This window comes from Castor canadensis, chromosome X (assembly GCF_047511655.1).
Source record: "Castor canadensis chromosome X, mCasCan1.hap1v2, whole genome shotgun sequence".
Taxonomy (NCBI): Eukaryota; Metazoa; Chordata; class Mammalia; order Rodentia; family Castoridae; genus Castor; species Castor canadensis.
Window position 1 is genome coordinate 86639494 of NC_133405.1, and position 14071 is coordinate 86653564.

Consider the following 14071-nt stretch of genomic DNA (forward strand, 5'->3'; position numbering starts at 1 on the left):
TGAAGAAGGAGAGGAGGTGCAAGCAAAAGGAATATGTAATATATTCAACAAAATAATAACAAAAAATTTCTCAAATGTAGAGAAAACTATGCCCATTCATGTACAGAAAGCCTTCAGAACACTGAACAGACCTGACCCCACAACATATTATCATTAAAACAATAAGTACAGAGACGAAAGAAAGAATATTGAAGGCTATAAGAGAGAAAAAAATAACATACAAAGGTAAACCCATCAAAATCACAGCAGACTTCTCAACAGAAACATTAAAAGCAAGAAGGGCATGGAGTGAGGTCTTCTAGGCCATGAATGGAAACAACTTCAACCCTAGGATACTCTACCCAGAAAAACTATCATTCAAAATAGATGGAACAATAAAAGTTTTCCATGATAAGCAGAAACTAAACCAATATATGCCTACCAAGCCACCACTACAAAAAGATTCTCCAAAGAATTCTGCACACACAAAATGAAAGCAAACAAAACCATGAAAGGACAGGCAATACCAAACCACAGGAGAAAAAAAAGCAAAAAAATAAAGAGTAGCACTGACTCATCTACACACAATCAAACACTTAATCAACAAAGGCAACTACATGACAGCAATCACCATATACTTATCAATACTAACACTGAATGTTAATGGACTAAATTCCCCCATCAAAAGACAGCAATTGGCAAACTGGATTAAAAAGGAAGATCCAACAATCTTCTGCCTACAAGAGACCTACCTCATCAACAGAAATAAGCACTGGCTGAAAGTGAAAGGTTGGAAGAAGACTTACCAAGCCAGTGGTCCCTGAAAACAAGCAGGGGTAGCAATACTTATCTCGGATAAGTAGACTTCAAACCTACATTGATCAAATGAGATAATGAAGGATACTCCACACTAATAAAAGGGAAAATACACCAAAAGGAAATGACAATAATCAATCAATATGCACCCAACATCAATGCACCCAATGTCATCAAACATACTCTGAAGGACCTAAAAACATATATAAATTCCAAAACAGTGGTAGTGGGAGACTTTAATACCCCCCTATCATCAATAGATAGGTCATCCAAAAAAGAAATCCTAGATCTAAAATGTACCATACATCAAATGGACCTAGCTGATGTCTACAGAATATCTCATCCAACTTCTGCACAATATACATTCTTCTCAGCAGCCCATGGAACTTTCTCAAAAATTGATCATCTCTTAGAGCACAAAGCAAGCCCCAGCAAATGTAAGAAAATAGAAATAATCGCATGCATTCTATCTGACCACAATGCATGAAAACTAGAAATCAACTACAAAAACAGCAGTAAAAACATGCAAGCAATTGGAAGCTGAACACCCCATTGCTCAATGATGAACGGGTCATCAGTGAAATAAAAGAGGAAATTAAAAGGTTCCTGGAAGTTAATGAAAATGAAAACACGACCTACCAAAATCTACGGGACAGGGCAAAGGAAGTCCAAAGAGGAAAATTTATAGTCATAAGTGCATATATTAAAAGGACGGAAAGATCTCAAATCAATAACCTAACACTACAGCTCAAACTCCTAGAAAAACAAGAACAAGCAAATCCCAAAACAAGCAGTAGCAAAGAAATAGTTAAAATAATGGCTGAAATCAATGAAATAGAAACAAAAAAAAATACAAAGAATCAATGAAACAAAAATTTGGTTCTTTGAAAAAATAAATAAGATTGACAGACCCCTGCAAACCTGACTAAAATGAGGAGAGGAAAAACCCAAATAAGTAAAATCAGAAATACAAAAGGGGAGATAAAACAAACACCATGGAATTTGAGGAAATCATGAGAGACTACTTTGAGAGCCTATACTCTAATAAATTTGAAAATCTTGAAGAAAAGTACAGATTTCTAGAAACTTACAATCACTCAAAACTGAACCAAGAGGATATTAATCACCTGAATAGATCTATAACACAAAAAGAAATTGAAGCAACAATAAAGAGTCTCCCAAAAAAGAAAAGTCTGGGACCTGATGGATTCACTGCTGAATACCATCAGACATTTAAAGAAGAATTAATACCAATTCTCCTTAAACTGTTCCACGAAATAGAAAGGGAAGAAACACTGCCTAACTCATTTTATGATGCCAATATAACTCTCATCCCAAAACCAGACAAAGACACCTCCAAAAAGGAGAACTGCAGGCCTATTTACTTAATGAGTATGGATGCAAATATCCTCAATAAAATAATGGCAAACTGAATCCAACAACACATCAGAAAGATCATATACCATGACCAAGTTGGCTTCATCCGAGGGATGCAGGGGTGGTTCAACATATGCAAATCTATAAATGTAATACAGTACATCAATAGATGCAAAGACAAAAACCACTTCATCATCTCAATAGATGCAGAAAAAGCCTTCAACAAGATACAACAGCATTTCATGATAAAAGCTCTAAAAAAACTAGGAATAGAAGGAATGTACCTCAACATTGTAAAGGCTATATATGACAAATCTACAGCCAACATCATACTTAATGGTGAAAAACTGAAACTATTCCCTCTAAAATCAGGAATGAGACAAGGGTGCCCACTATCCCCACTCCTATTCAACATAGTACTGGAATTTCTAGCCAGAGCAATTAGGCAAGAAGAAGAAATAAAAGGAATACAAATAGGTAAAGAAACTGCCAAAGTATCCTTATTTGTAGATGATATGATCCTATACCTTAAAGACCCAAAAAACTCTACCCCAAAACTCTTAAATACCATAAACAGCTACACCAAGGTGGCAGGATACAAAATCAACTTACAAAAATCATTAGCTCTTCTGTACACCAACAACAAACAAACGGAGAAGGAATATATGGAAACAATTCCATTCACAATAGCCTCAAAAAAAATAAAATACCTAGGGGTAAATTTAACAAAGGATGTGAATGACCTCTACAAGGATAATTACAAACTCCTGAAGAAAGAGCTCAAGGAAGATTATAGAATTTGAAATGATCTCCCATGCTCATGGATCGGTAAAATCAACATAGTAAAAATGGCTATACTACCAAAAGAAATCTACATGTTGAATGCTATTACCATCAAAATCCCAATGACTTTCATCACAGAGATTGAAAAATCTACCCTAAAGTTCATTTTGAAACACAAGAGACCACCACGAATAGCCAAGGCAATACTCGGCAAAAAGAGCAAATGCTGGAGGTATCACAATACCTGGCTTCAAACTATATTACAAAGCAATAGGAATAAAAACAGCTTGGTACTGGCACAAAAATAGACACGAAGACCAGTGGAACAGAATAGAGGACCCAGATATGAACCCAGAGAACTATATCCACCTCATTTTTGACAAAGGTGCCAAAAATATACGATGGAGAAAAGACAGGCTCTTCAACAAATGTTGCTGGGGAAAGTGGTTACCCATCTGCAAGAAACTGAAACTAGATCCATCTCTATCACCCTGTACTAGTATCAACTCAAAATGGATCAAGAACCTATATAGCAGACCTGAAACTCTGAAGTTACTACAAGAAGGAGCAGGAAACACTCTGGAACAAATAGGTATAGGCAAAGACTTCCTCAATAGAACCCCAGCAGCCCAGCAACTAAGAGAAAGGATGAACAAATGGGACTTCATAAAATTAAAAAGCTTCTGCACAACAAAAGAAATGGTCTCGAAACTGAAAAGACCACCCACAGAGTGGGAGAAAATATTTGCCAGCTATACATCAGACAAGGGGCTGATAACCAGAATATACAGAGAGGTCAAAAATCTAAACTCCTCCAAAATCAATGAACCAATAAAGAAGTGGGCAACTGAACTAGACAGAACTTTTTCAAAGGAAGAAATTCAAATGGCCAAAAAACACATGAAAAAATGCTCACCATCTCTAGCCATAAAAGAAATGCAAATCAAAACCACACTAAGATTCTACCTCACCCCTGTTAGAATAGCCATCATCAAAAACACCACCAACATCATGTTTGGCAAGGATGTGGGGAAAAAGGAACCCTAATCCACTACTGGTAGGAATGCACACTAGTGCAACCACTCTGGAAAAAAATTTGGAGACTTCTTAAAAACCTTAACATAGACCTGCCATATGATCCAGCAATCCCACTCCTGGGGATATACCCAAAGGAATGCAACACAGATTACACCAGAGGCAACTGCACACCTATGTTTATTTCAGTGTTATTCACAATAGCCAAGTTATGGAAACAACCAAGATGCCCCACTACTGATGAATGGATCAAGAAAATGTGGTACTTGTACACAATGGAATATTACACAGCCATGAAGATGAATCAAATCTTACCATTTGCAGGTAAATGGATGGAACTGGAGAACATCATTCTGAGCGAGGTCAGCCAGGCTCAGAAGACAAAATATTGTATGTTCTCCCTCATATGCAGACTTTAGATCTAGGGGCAATGCAGCAATGTGGTTGGACTTGGATCACATGACGAGGGGAGAGCACATATGGGAGATATAAGAATATGTGGAAAACCCAAAACATGAAAGTGTTTCATGTCCCCACTTTAGAGGAACTAATACAGAAACCTTAAAACGACAGAGGTTATCATGAGCAGGGGATCAGGAACCAATGTAAAGATCAGTTAGAGTTGAATCAACATGGGTCGTAACACATGGGTACATGAAAGCAATGCTAGGAATCTCTCTGTATAGCTATCCTTAACTAGCAAAAATGCTTTGTCTTCCTTATTATGCTTATGTCTTCTCTTCAACAAAATTAGTGATAAGGGAATTGAGGAGGGGTGGGGGGAAGGGTGGGGGAGGGGGACTGGGTGGAGAAATGACCCAAACAATGTATGCACATGTGAATAAATGAACAACAACAAAAAAATAAGTAAAGACTATCAGGCTGGTGGGGCTGGGTCCTGCTTTGTCATGTGATAACTTCTTCAGTTCCAATAAAATGAATCTGTTTAACCAGGGAAAGAAATATGGAAGACTTTCACAGGACAGAAAGAATCAAGACAAATATGAGAAGTTTTACTTCAAACATAAGACAAGACTGACATTTATTCAACACCCACTTAATATCAGCTATATTTATTGCTAAGTGCTTTCGCACTTCCTGGCTCATTTAATGTCAACAATAACACTCCATGGAATATTAATTATTATTTTCACTTTATTGATAATAACCTAAGTTAAAGTTTGTATAGGTTTAGCAATTTACCCCAGGAAACAGAGAAAGAAATATTGTAAGACAGACATTGGATCTAGATAGTGTTATTTTTACTATATTTTAAAGTCTTTCACTACCTTCCTGATCTCTTTAGGTTCTCATACTAGGTATTTTCCCAAGTTCTCTGGGCACTACAGGGTTAGTTGGAAAGTATAAGCCAATGCTATTGTGGTTTCCTTCACTTTGGAGATCAGGAAACATGAAGAATAGTGCAATGTCTTCTTTCCTGTGATGTCCTGTGTCTACTATCCAATCTTTCTGTGTGCTACCAATGAAGCAGAAGAAAGGAGAAAAAAGCAGATGGGAAATTGGTGGAAGGAGGACAGAAGAGGGAGAAGGAAAGAAAAAAGTAAACACAAGGAAAAATGTGCTATTCTGAAAAGTCTGATTACCAACTCTGACCCATGCCCCTATTTGGGGATGGAGGAGTCAAGCCTGACTTATTTCCAGAAATTAATTTCAAAATTGTGAAATTGGGACTGGATTGGCAAGATCTTGACAGACCAGAGTGGGGTATATGAGAATCTCTAGCAAATTCCCTAAAAGGGGAATGCAGTTCAAACTTTGCAGCTCCTCTAAGGTCAGAGGGAAGACATGCCTACGTATATACAAAGCAGATTCAAATGTCCTCACAACCAAATGCTTCTCTGTTGCCCAGAAGGGAAGTGTGAGAATGCTTTTCAGTGGGTGAAAGGGAGATTGGGGAAGGTCAGAGGAAGATTAATGGGAAAGAACCCATTAAACCAAGAGGCTCAGATGGTTTGCATGAAACATAGGGATGCTATGTTTATGCTTGCATATGGCCAGAAATACGGATGGGAATGTGTGTCCATAATGATGATGAACTGTGTCTGCATGTGCATGAAAGCATGAACTACCAATACCCATAGTTAACCCCACTACATGGTAAAAGTTCAACAGTAGCTAAAACATAATTATTTAGCTTCTGTTTCTATTACAGTGTATTAACACTGGACCATCTTGGGTTTTTTGCTGTCTAAGAGCCAAACAAACCTTAGAACTTCCCCAGATGTCTTAATCCATCCATAGAAAACTCTGGTTACAAAGTTTATTTTGGGGGGCAAATTAAAATCTGTCCCTCTTTTTTTTCCCCATTCATGGGTTTGAGTTCTGCTCCCTGCCAAGTCAGAAACTGTCTGAGAGTATGTGGTGGATCTAGCAACAAAGTTGTGTTTATTTATTCTTTCCTACTCAAGGCCTTTAACCAAAATATGCTCTTGATGCTCCAAGAGTTCCTGGTGAGGGCATAAGCCAAAGGCTCAACTTCAGTATTCTCATTAATAGAAGCTCAGGTTCATGACAGTATTTTTTGGGGACTATAAAGCATACCCCCATCATAAGGCATCATTTTCTATCTTCTGGGCTTAAAACTGGGAAGCCTGGGCTAAGGAAAAAGATTTCATTTGGTACTAGCTTGTACTTTGAAACCACCTTTCCTGGGAGATACAAAAAGACCCCAAGTATAACCCACCTACTCTTAGCTCCAGTTAATAGAACACAAAATCCTCAAAATATGAGCTTATGGATTGAAAATTATAATGGTAGACAATGGCTATTTAAATGTCCCTACCTTTTCCTCTCTAGATTTTCCTCCCCAGACTACCAAGGTGCAATCTTTCTTTGCTCCTACCATGCATCATAAGCACAGCCAACTCCAGGGCTTTACTCAGACTCTTTTCCTCTCTAGACCAAGCATGGGCGAAATCTTTTTCTCCCCCAGGATGAAATTTTCCACTGTATCTTTGTTGAGAATTACAAGAAACCAAAAGGAAAACAAATAAAAATGAGAATACACACCCAGGCCTTTTCCTCACCCCAAGTTCCATCCTCATGATTGCCTGTTGCCTACCTCCTCCAGAGATGAACTTGGAGTTGGGACCCCAGTCACTGAGCCCTTCTCCTGAAGAAGCAAGGGGAATAACAGGATATAGGGCTCTTGCTTGGAAAGCCCTAAAGACTCCACATTTCTCCAGGCACATATTTACACAAATTGAAATAGTCCTGACTAAACTGTTCATCATTTTTGCTCCCACATCTCTTTTGGAAAATGAAAGAAAAAAATTTTTCATGGACATGAAGAATGTCAGAGTTGGTAGAATCCCTATAGTTCATTCTATTCAAACTACCACATCATAGATGAAGAAAATTGTTCTTTTATGGTGGTACTGACTTATCCAGGGTCACCTCCAAGCAAGGCAGTGATGTGAAAAAGACCTGAAACTCATAAGAGCTAAACAGTGGTATGAACTTCCCTTCTCTGTACTGGTTCTGGTTGATAAGAAGGCTAGCATTAAAACAAAAAAAGGAGGGGGTGCACAAAGAACATGAAAGTGTAATGAAAGGAAAGTTGAGAAATGTTTCTTAGAAACCTCTTGAGGCCTGCTGCTGCCACCCTAACTCCTAGGTGTGGGGGATGCCATCAATGTTTGCTTCCATCCTCTGTTCCCTCTCCTCAGGCCGTCTCATCCTTGAAGCCCCAGAGAGTGTAACAGGGCGCTGGAAAGGGGATGTGAGTATTCCCTGTATGTATGGTCCTCTGAAAGGTTACACCCAAGTCTTGGTGAAATGGCTGGTACAACGTGGCTTAGACCCAGTCACCATCTTCCTACATGTAGAAGATTCCTCTGAAGACCATATTCAGCAGGCAAAGCACTGAGACCATGTGCATATAAGCCATGATGTTCCAGGGGCTGTGTCCCTCCAGCTGAATACTCTAGAGATGGACAATGGGATCCACTACACATGTGAAGTCATCTGGCATACCCCTGATGGCAACCAAGTAGTGAGAGAGAAAATCATTGAGCTCCACGTCCAGAAACTGGAGTCACTGTGGATCAGGAAAGCATTGATAGGCAAAGACCCATAGTGTACTGTAATCATAGAAACCTCTGAGATATTGAGAGACCTTGATTTTTCTTTACACAGACTCTCTTCAGTTAGATGTGCTAATCAGAGGAAGTGGACAGGCAGAGGATCCTCAGAGTCATCACTCCCATAGTAAAAGGTAGGAAGTGTTGGGAAGGCTTCCTGCCTTTTCAAGAGCCCCAGAAATTTTGGCATCTATAGCCTGGTTGTGCTCCTTAGGTTCTGTGCTTTAAAACTCATAAAAATTAGTACACCTGATCAGGATATTAGGCAGGAGTTAGACAAGATTAGTTTTGATGCCTTGACAGTTTGACAAAGATCTGACACTGGTAATTGAAAACTGCAAGTAATCCAAAAACTACTTGAGCCTAAAAAAAATGGCATCAATTTCTGAATCAGTTGATTTTTAACTACAGATAATCCCAAACCCCAGATTACACAAAAGAGTACCTAATCCTCCAAAGGAAGCTATTTTCAATTGTATTGACTTTTTGCCTTCTTCCATTCCAAGTCAGGAGCCCCTTTAGCTCCAGCTGCAGATATATGCATGTTCTTATACCCAGTAAGGATGACTTAGCCTCGTGTCCCCATATCCTTATGATTTCCCAGAGCCGCCTCTCTTGTCTTCCCTTTGCAGTCTCTGTCTCCAAGCCAACAGTGACAACTGGCAGCGGTTATGGCTTCACGGTGCCCCAGGGAATGAGGATTAGCCTTCAATGCCAAGCTTGGTGTTCTACCCCCATCAGTTATGCTTGCTACAAAGAACAGACTGATAACCAGGAGCCCATCAAAGTAGCAGCTTTGAGTACCTTACTCTTCAAGACTGCCGTGGTGGCTGACTCGGACTCCTATTTTTGTACTGCCAAGAGCCAGGTTGGCTCTGAGCAGTGCAGCAACATTGTGAAGTTTGTAGTTAAAGGTTAGCAATCCTCTCTCATGGTAAGCATCTTAACAGAACACATTCAGCCAGAGATAACTTTTATTTTTTTGGTATTTGACATTGTACTGGGATTCTTTTTTAAATTTTTTATTCATTTATTCACGTGTGCATACATTGTTTGGGCGATTTTTCCCCGCCCCATCCCCAACCCCTTCCATCCCTACCCCACCCCCCTTCGCTTCCAGGCAGAACCTGTTCTGCCCTTAACTCTAATTTTGTTGACGAGAAGACATAAGCAATAATAAGAAAGACAAAGCTTTTTTGCTAGTTGAGATAAGGATAGCTATACAGAGAGATTCCTAGCATTGCTTCCATGTACAAATGCGTTACAACCCAAGTTGATTAATCTCTACCTGACCTTTTCACTAATTCCTGATCCCCTTCCCATAATTGACCTCTGTTGCTTTAAGGTTTCTGTATTAGCTCCTCTGCAGTGGGGACATCAAATACTTTCATGTTTTGAGTTTCCTACCTATCCCCATACCTCCCATATGTACTCTCCCCTTAGCATGTGACCCAAGTCCAACCACATTACTGTATTTGCCCTAGATCTAAAGTCCACATATGAGGAAGAACATATGATTTTTTGTCTTCTGAGCCTGGCTAACCTTGCTCAGAATGATGTTCTCCAGTTCCATCCATTTACCTGCAAATGGTAAGATTTCATTCTTCTTCATGGCTGAGTAAAATTCCATTGTGTATAAGTACCACATTTTCTTAATCCGTTTATCTGTAGTGGGGAATCTTGGCTGTTTCCATAACTTGGCTATTGTGAATAACACTGCAATAAACATGGGTGTGCAGGTGCCTATGGAGTAACCTGTGTCACATTCCTTTAGGTATATCCCCAGGAGTGGGATTGCTGGATCATATGGCAGATCTAGGTTTAGATTTTTAAGAAGCCTCCATATTTTTTTCCAGAGTGGTTGTACTAGTTTACATTCCCACCAGGAGTGGATTAGGGTTCCTTTTTCCCCACATTCTTGCCAACACCTGTTGTTGGTGGTGTTTTTGATGATGGCTATTCTAACAGGGGTGAGGTGGAATCTTAGTGTGGTTTTGATTTGCATTTCCTTTATGGCTAGAGATGGTGAGCATTTTTTCATGTGTTTTTTGGCCATTTGAATTTCTTCTTTTGAGAAAGTTCTGTTTAGTTCAGTTGCCCATTTCTTTATTGGCTCATTGATTGTGGGAGCATTTAGTTTTTTAAGTTCCCTGTATATTCTGGTTATCAGTCCTTTGTCTGATGTATAGCTGGCAAATATTTTCTCCCACTCTGTGGGTCGTCTTTTCAGTTTAGAGACCATTTCTTTTGTTGTACAGAAGCTTTTTGATTTTATGAAGTCCCATTTCTCCATCCTTTCTCTTAGTTGCTGGTCTGCTGGGGTTCTATTGAAGAAGTCCTTGCCTATACCTATTACTGCCAGAGTATTCCTTGCTCTTTCCTGTACTAACTTCGAGTTTCAGGTGTGATATTAAGGTCCTTGATCCTTTTTGAGTTGATACTAGTACAGGGTGATAAACATGGATCTAGTTTCAGTTTTTTGCAGATGGATAACCACTTTTCCCAGCAACATTTGTTGAAGAGGCTGTCTTTTCTCCATCATATATTTTTGGCACCTTTGTCAAAAAATATGGTGGGCATAGCTGTGTAGATTCATATCTGGGGCCTCTATTTTGTTCCACTGGTCTTTGTGTGTATTTTTGTGCCACTACCGTGCTGTTTTTAGTGCTATTGCTTTGTAATACAGTTTGAAGTCGGGTATTATGATACCACCAGCATTGCTCTTTTTGTTGAGTGTTGCCTTAGCTGTTCCCTTTTTTTTTGTTTCCGAACGAACTTTAGGGATTTTGATGGGAATTACATTAAACATGTAGATTGCTTTTGGTAGTATAGCCATTTTTAATATGTTGATTCTTCCAATCCATGACATGGGAGATCTTTCCATCTTCTGTAGTCTTCCTCGATCTCTCTCTTCAGGGGTTTGTAGTTTTCCTTGTAGAGGTCATTCACATCCTTTGTAAGTTTATTCCTAGGTATTTGATTTATTTTGAGGCTATTGTAAATGGAATTGTTTGCATATATTCCATCTCAGTTTGTTCGTTATTGGTGTATAGAAAAGCTAATGATTTCTGTGAGTTGGTTTTTTTATCCTGCCAACTTGCTATAACAGTTTATGGTGTCTAGGAGTTTTTGGGTTGAGTTTTTTGGGTCTTTAAGGCATAGGATCATATCGTTTGCAAATATGGATAATTTGACAGTTTCTTTACCTACTTGTATTCCTTTTATTTCTTCTTCTTGCCTAATTGCTCTGGCTAGGAATTCCAGTACTATATTGAATGGGAGTGGTGATAGTGGCACCCTTGTCTCATTCCTGATTTTAGGGGGAATGGTTTCAGTTTTTCACCATTAAGTATGATGTTGGCTGTAGGTTTGTCAATATAGCCTTTGCAATGTTGAGGTACATTCCTTCTATTCCTAGTTTTCTTACAGCTTTTATCATGAAGTGGTGTTGGAGCTTGTTGAAGGCTTTTTCTGCACCTATTGAGATGATCAAGTGGTTTTTGTCTTCGCTTCTATTAATGTACCATATTATATTTATAGATTTGTGTATATTGAACCACTCCTGCATCCCTGGGATGAAGCTGACTTGGTCATAGTGAATGATCTTTCTGATATGTTGTTGGATTCAGTTTGCCATTATTTTATTGAGGATTTTTGCATTCATACTCATTAAGGAAATAGTCCTATAGTTCTCCTTTTTAGAGGTGTATTTGTCTGGTTTTGAGATGAGAGTTATATTGGCATCATAAAATGAGTTAGGCAGTGTTCCTTCCCTTTCTATTTCATGGAACAGTTTAAGGAGAGTTCATATTAGTTTTTCTTTAAATGTCTGGTAGAATTTAGCAGTGAATCCATCAGGTCCCGGATTTTTCTTTTTTTGGGAGACTTTTTATTGCTGCTTCAATTTCTTTTTGTGTTATAGATCTATTCAGGTGATTATTATCTTCTTGGTTTAGTTTTGGGTGGCTATAAGTTTCTAGAAATCTGTCCATTTCTTCAAGATTTTCGAATTTGTTTTAGTATAGGCTCTTGAAGTAGTCTCTGATGATTTCCTAGATTTCCATGGCATTTGTTGTTATCTCCCCTTTTGCATTTCTGATTTTACTGATTTTGGTTTTTTCTTTCCTCATTTTAGTCAGGCTTGCAGGGGTCTGTCAATCTTATTTATTTTTTCAAAGAACCAGCTTTTTGTTTCATTGATTTTTCCTATGGTTTTTTTTGTTGGTTTGTTTTTTTCTGTTTCATTGATTTCAGCCCTGATTTTAATTATTTCTTTCCTTCTGCTTGTTTGGGATTTGTTTGTTCTTGTTTTCTAGGAGTTTCAGCTGTAGTATTAGGTTATTGATTTGAGATCTTTCTGTCTTTTTAATATATGCACTCATGGCTATACACTTTCCTCTTAGGACTGCCTTTGCTGTTTCCCACAGGTTCGGGGTAGGTCGTGTTTTCATTATCATTAACTTCCAGAGACCTTTTAATTTCCTCTTTTATGTCATTGATGACCCAAAGAAAGAAAAAGAAAAAAAGAGACCCAAAGAAATTAACAGGGAGAAGTGGTGGACAAACAAACAGGGAACAAGACAAACAAACAAATAAAACAAAATTCCAGGTTCAGGAACAATAGAATTTCAGACTTAGTAGTTCTCGTGTTACAACTTCAGCATCCAGTCCTGGTGTTGGTATTTAAGCAGAAGCTCTGTCTTAGTCTCGCCAGGTGGTTGGGGAGACTCACCAGTTTTTTTTTTCAGGTCTTTCAGCTGCTTCATCAGCTCCTCCCTCAGTGAGGTGTGGCTTGTCCTCAGGTTCTGGAGGTCAGCTCTGTGGCCCACTAGCCATCCTCCTGGTCTGTGTCTACCAAGCAGGTTTGGAGCTGGTGTCTGGCAACCCTCCTGTTTTTTCAGTGTAACGTGGCATGGAGAAGCTTTGTACAGGCTGGAGGTTCAGGGTGTTAGAGTTTTGATTTCTTCTTGGTGGTTTTTTTTCTGCCAAGTGTGGCTCCAGCATCTGAGCAAAATTTTTTTTTAGATGAATAATAGAAAGGAGATTATTTATTCCTTTTCTTTCTCTTTTTTCTTTTCTTTGTTTATTCATATGTGCATACAATGATTGGGCCATTTCTCCCCTTACCCCTAGTCCCCTTCCTTCCCCCCCACCTACTCCCTCTCCTCCCCTATCCCCTCACTTCCAGGCAGAAACTGTTCTGCCCTTATCTCTAATTTTGTTGAAGGAGAGTATAAACAATAACAAGAAGGACAAAGCATTTTTGCTAGTTGAGATAAGGATAGCTATACAGGGAGATTCCTAGCATTGCTTCCATGTACATGGGTGTTACATTTTAAGTTGATTCTTCTTGAACTGACATTTTCTCTAGTTCCTGATCCCCTTCTCCTATTGGCATCTGTCACTTTAAAGTTTTTGCACTAGTTGCTTTGCATTGAGGACATCAAATACTATCATGTTTTTGGATCTCTCACCTATCCTCATACCTCCCTTGTGTGTTCTTGCCTTATCATATGACCAAAGTCCAAGCACCTCAGCAAAATTTTTGATTTACAGAACTCACGCTGTCTGCTTCTGCCCTGTAGTTGCCATCATGAATCCCCATTCTCAGAGATACCTTATTATAGAATCCCCATTCTCAGAGAGTAGTTGGAGTCCTGACTAGGCAATGACTGTAGAAACACACACACACACAATTCACAACTGGGGACATCAGGGTTAGAAACAGTGCCTGTCATATAAAGATGGTAAAAGGAAAACTGACATTTAGTAGGTACCTCATATTTGCCAGATACAAAGTTTAAGAACTCAACACACATTTTCTCATTTAATCCCATAAATGTTTCATGAGATGGCTATCATTACCTCATTTTACAGAAGAGGAAATTGAGAGTCTAAAAGGGGAATCTGCTTGCTCATGGACTCACAACAAGGAAGTACAAATCTGGATTTGCACTCAGATTTCATGCTCTTTCCAT

The 14071-nt window shown here is 38.9% G+C and overlaps 1 protein-coding gene across 1 annotated transcript in view; it reads left to right on the forward strand.

The window, feature by feature from the left end:
• Positions 1 to 7636: 7636 nt before the first annotated feature.
• Positions 7637 to 14071, forward strand: part of Vsig4 (V-set and immunoglobulin domain containing 4) — a 37443-nt gene continuing 31008 nt past the window's right edge. Inside the window, 2 exon segments of the mRNA XM_074062268.1 lie at positions 7637 to 8042; positions 8726 to 9007. Of these exon segments, the coding sequence (XP_073918369.1) occupies positions 7637 to 8042; positions 8726 to 9007 (688 nt within the window).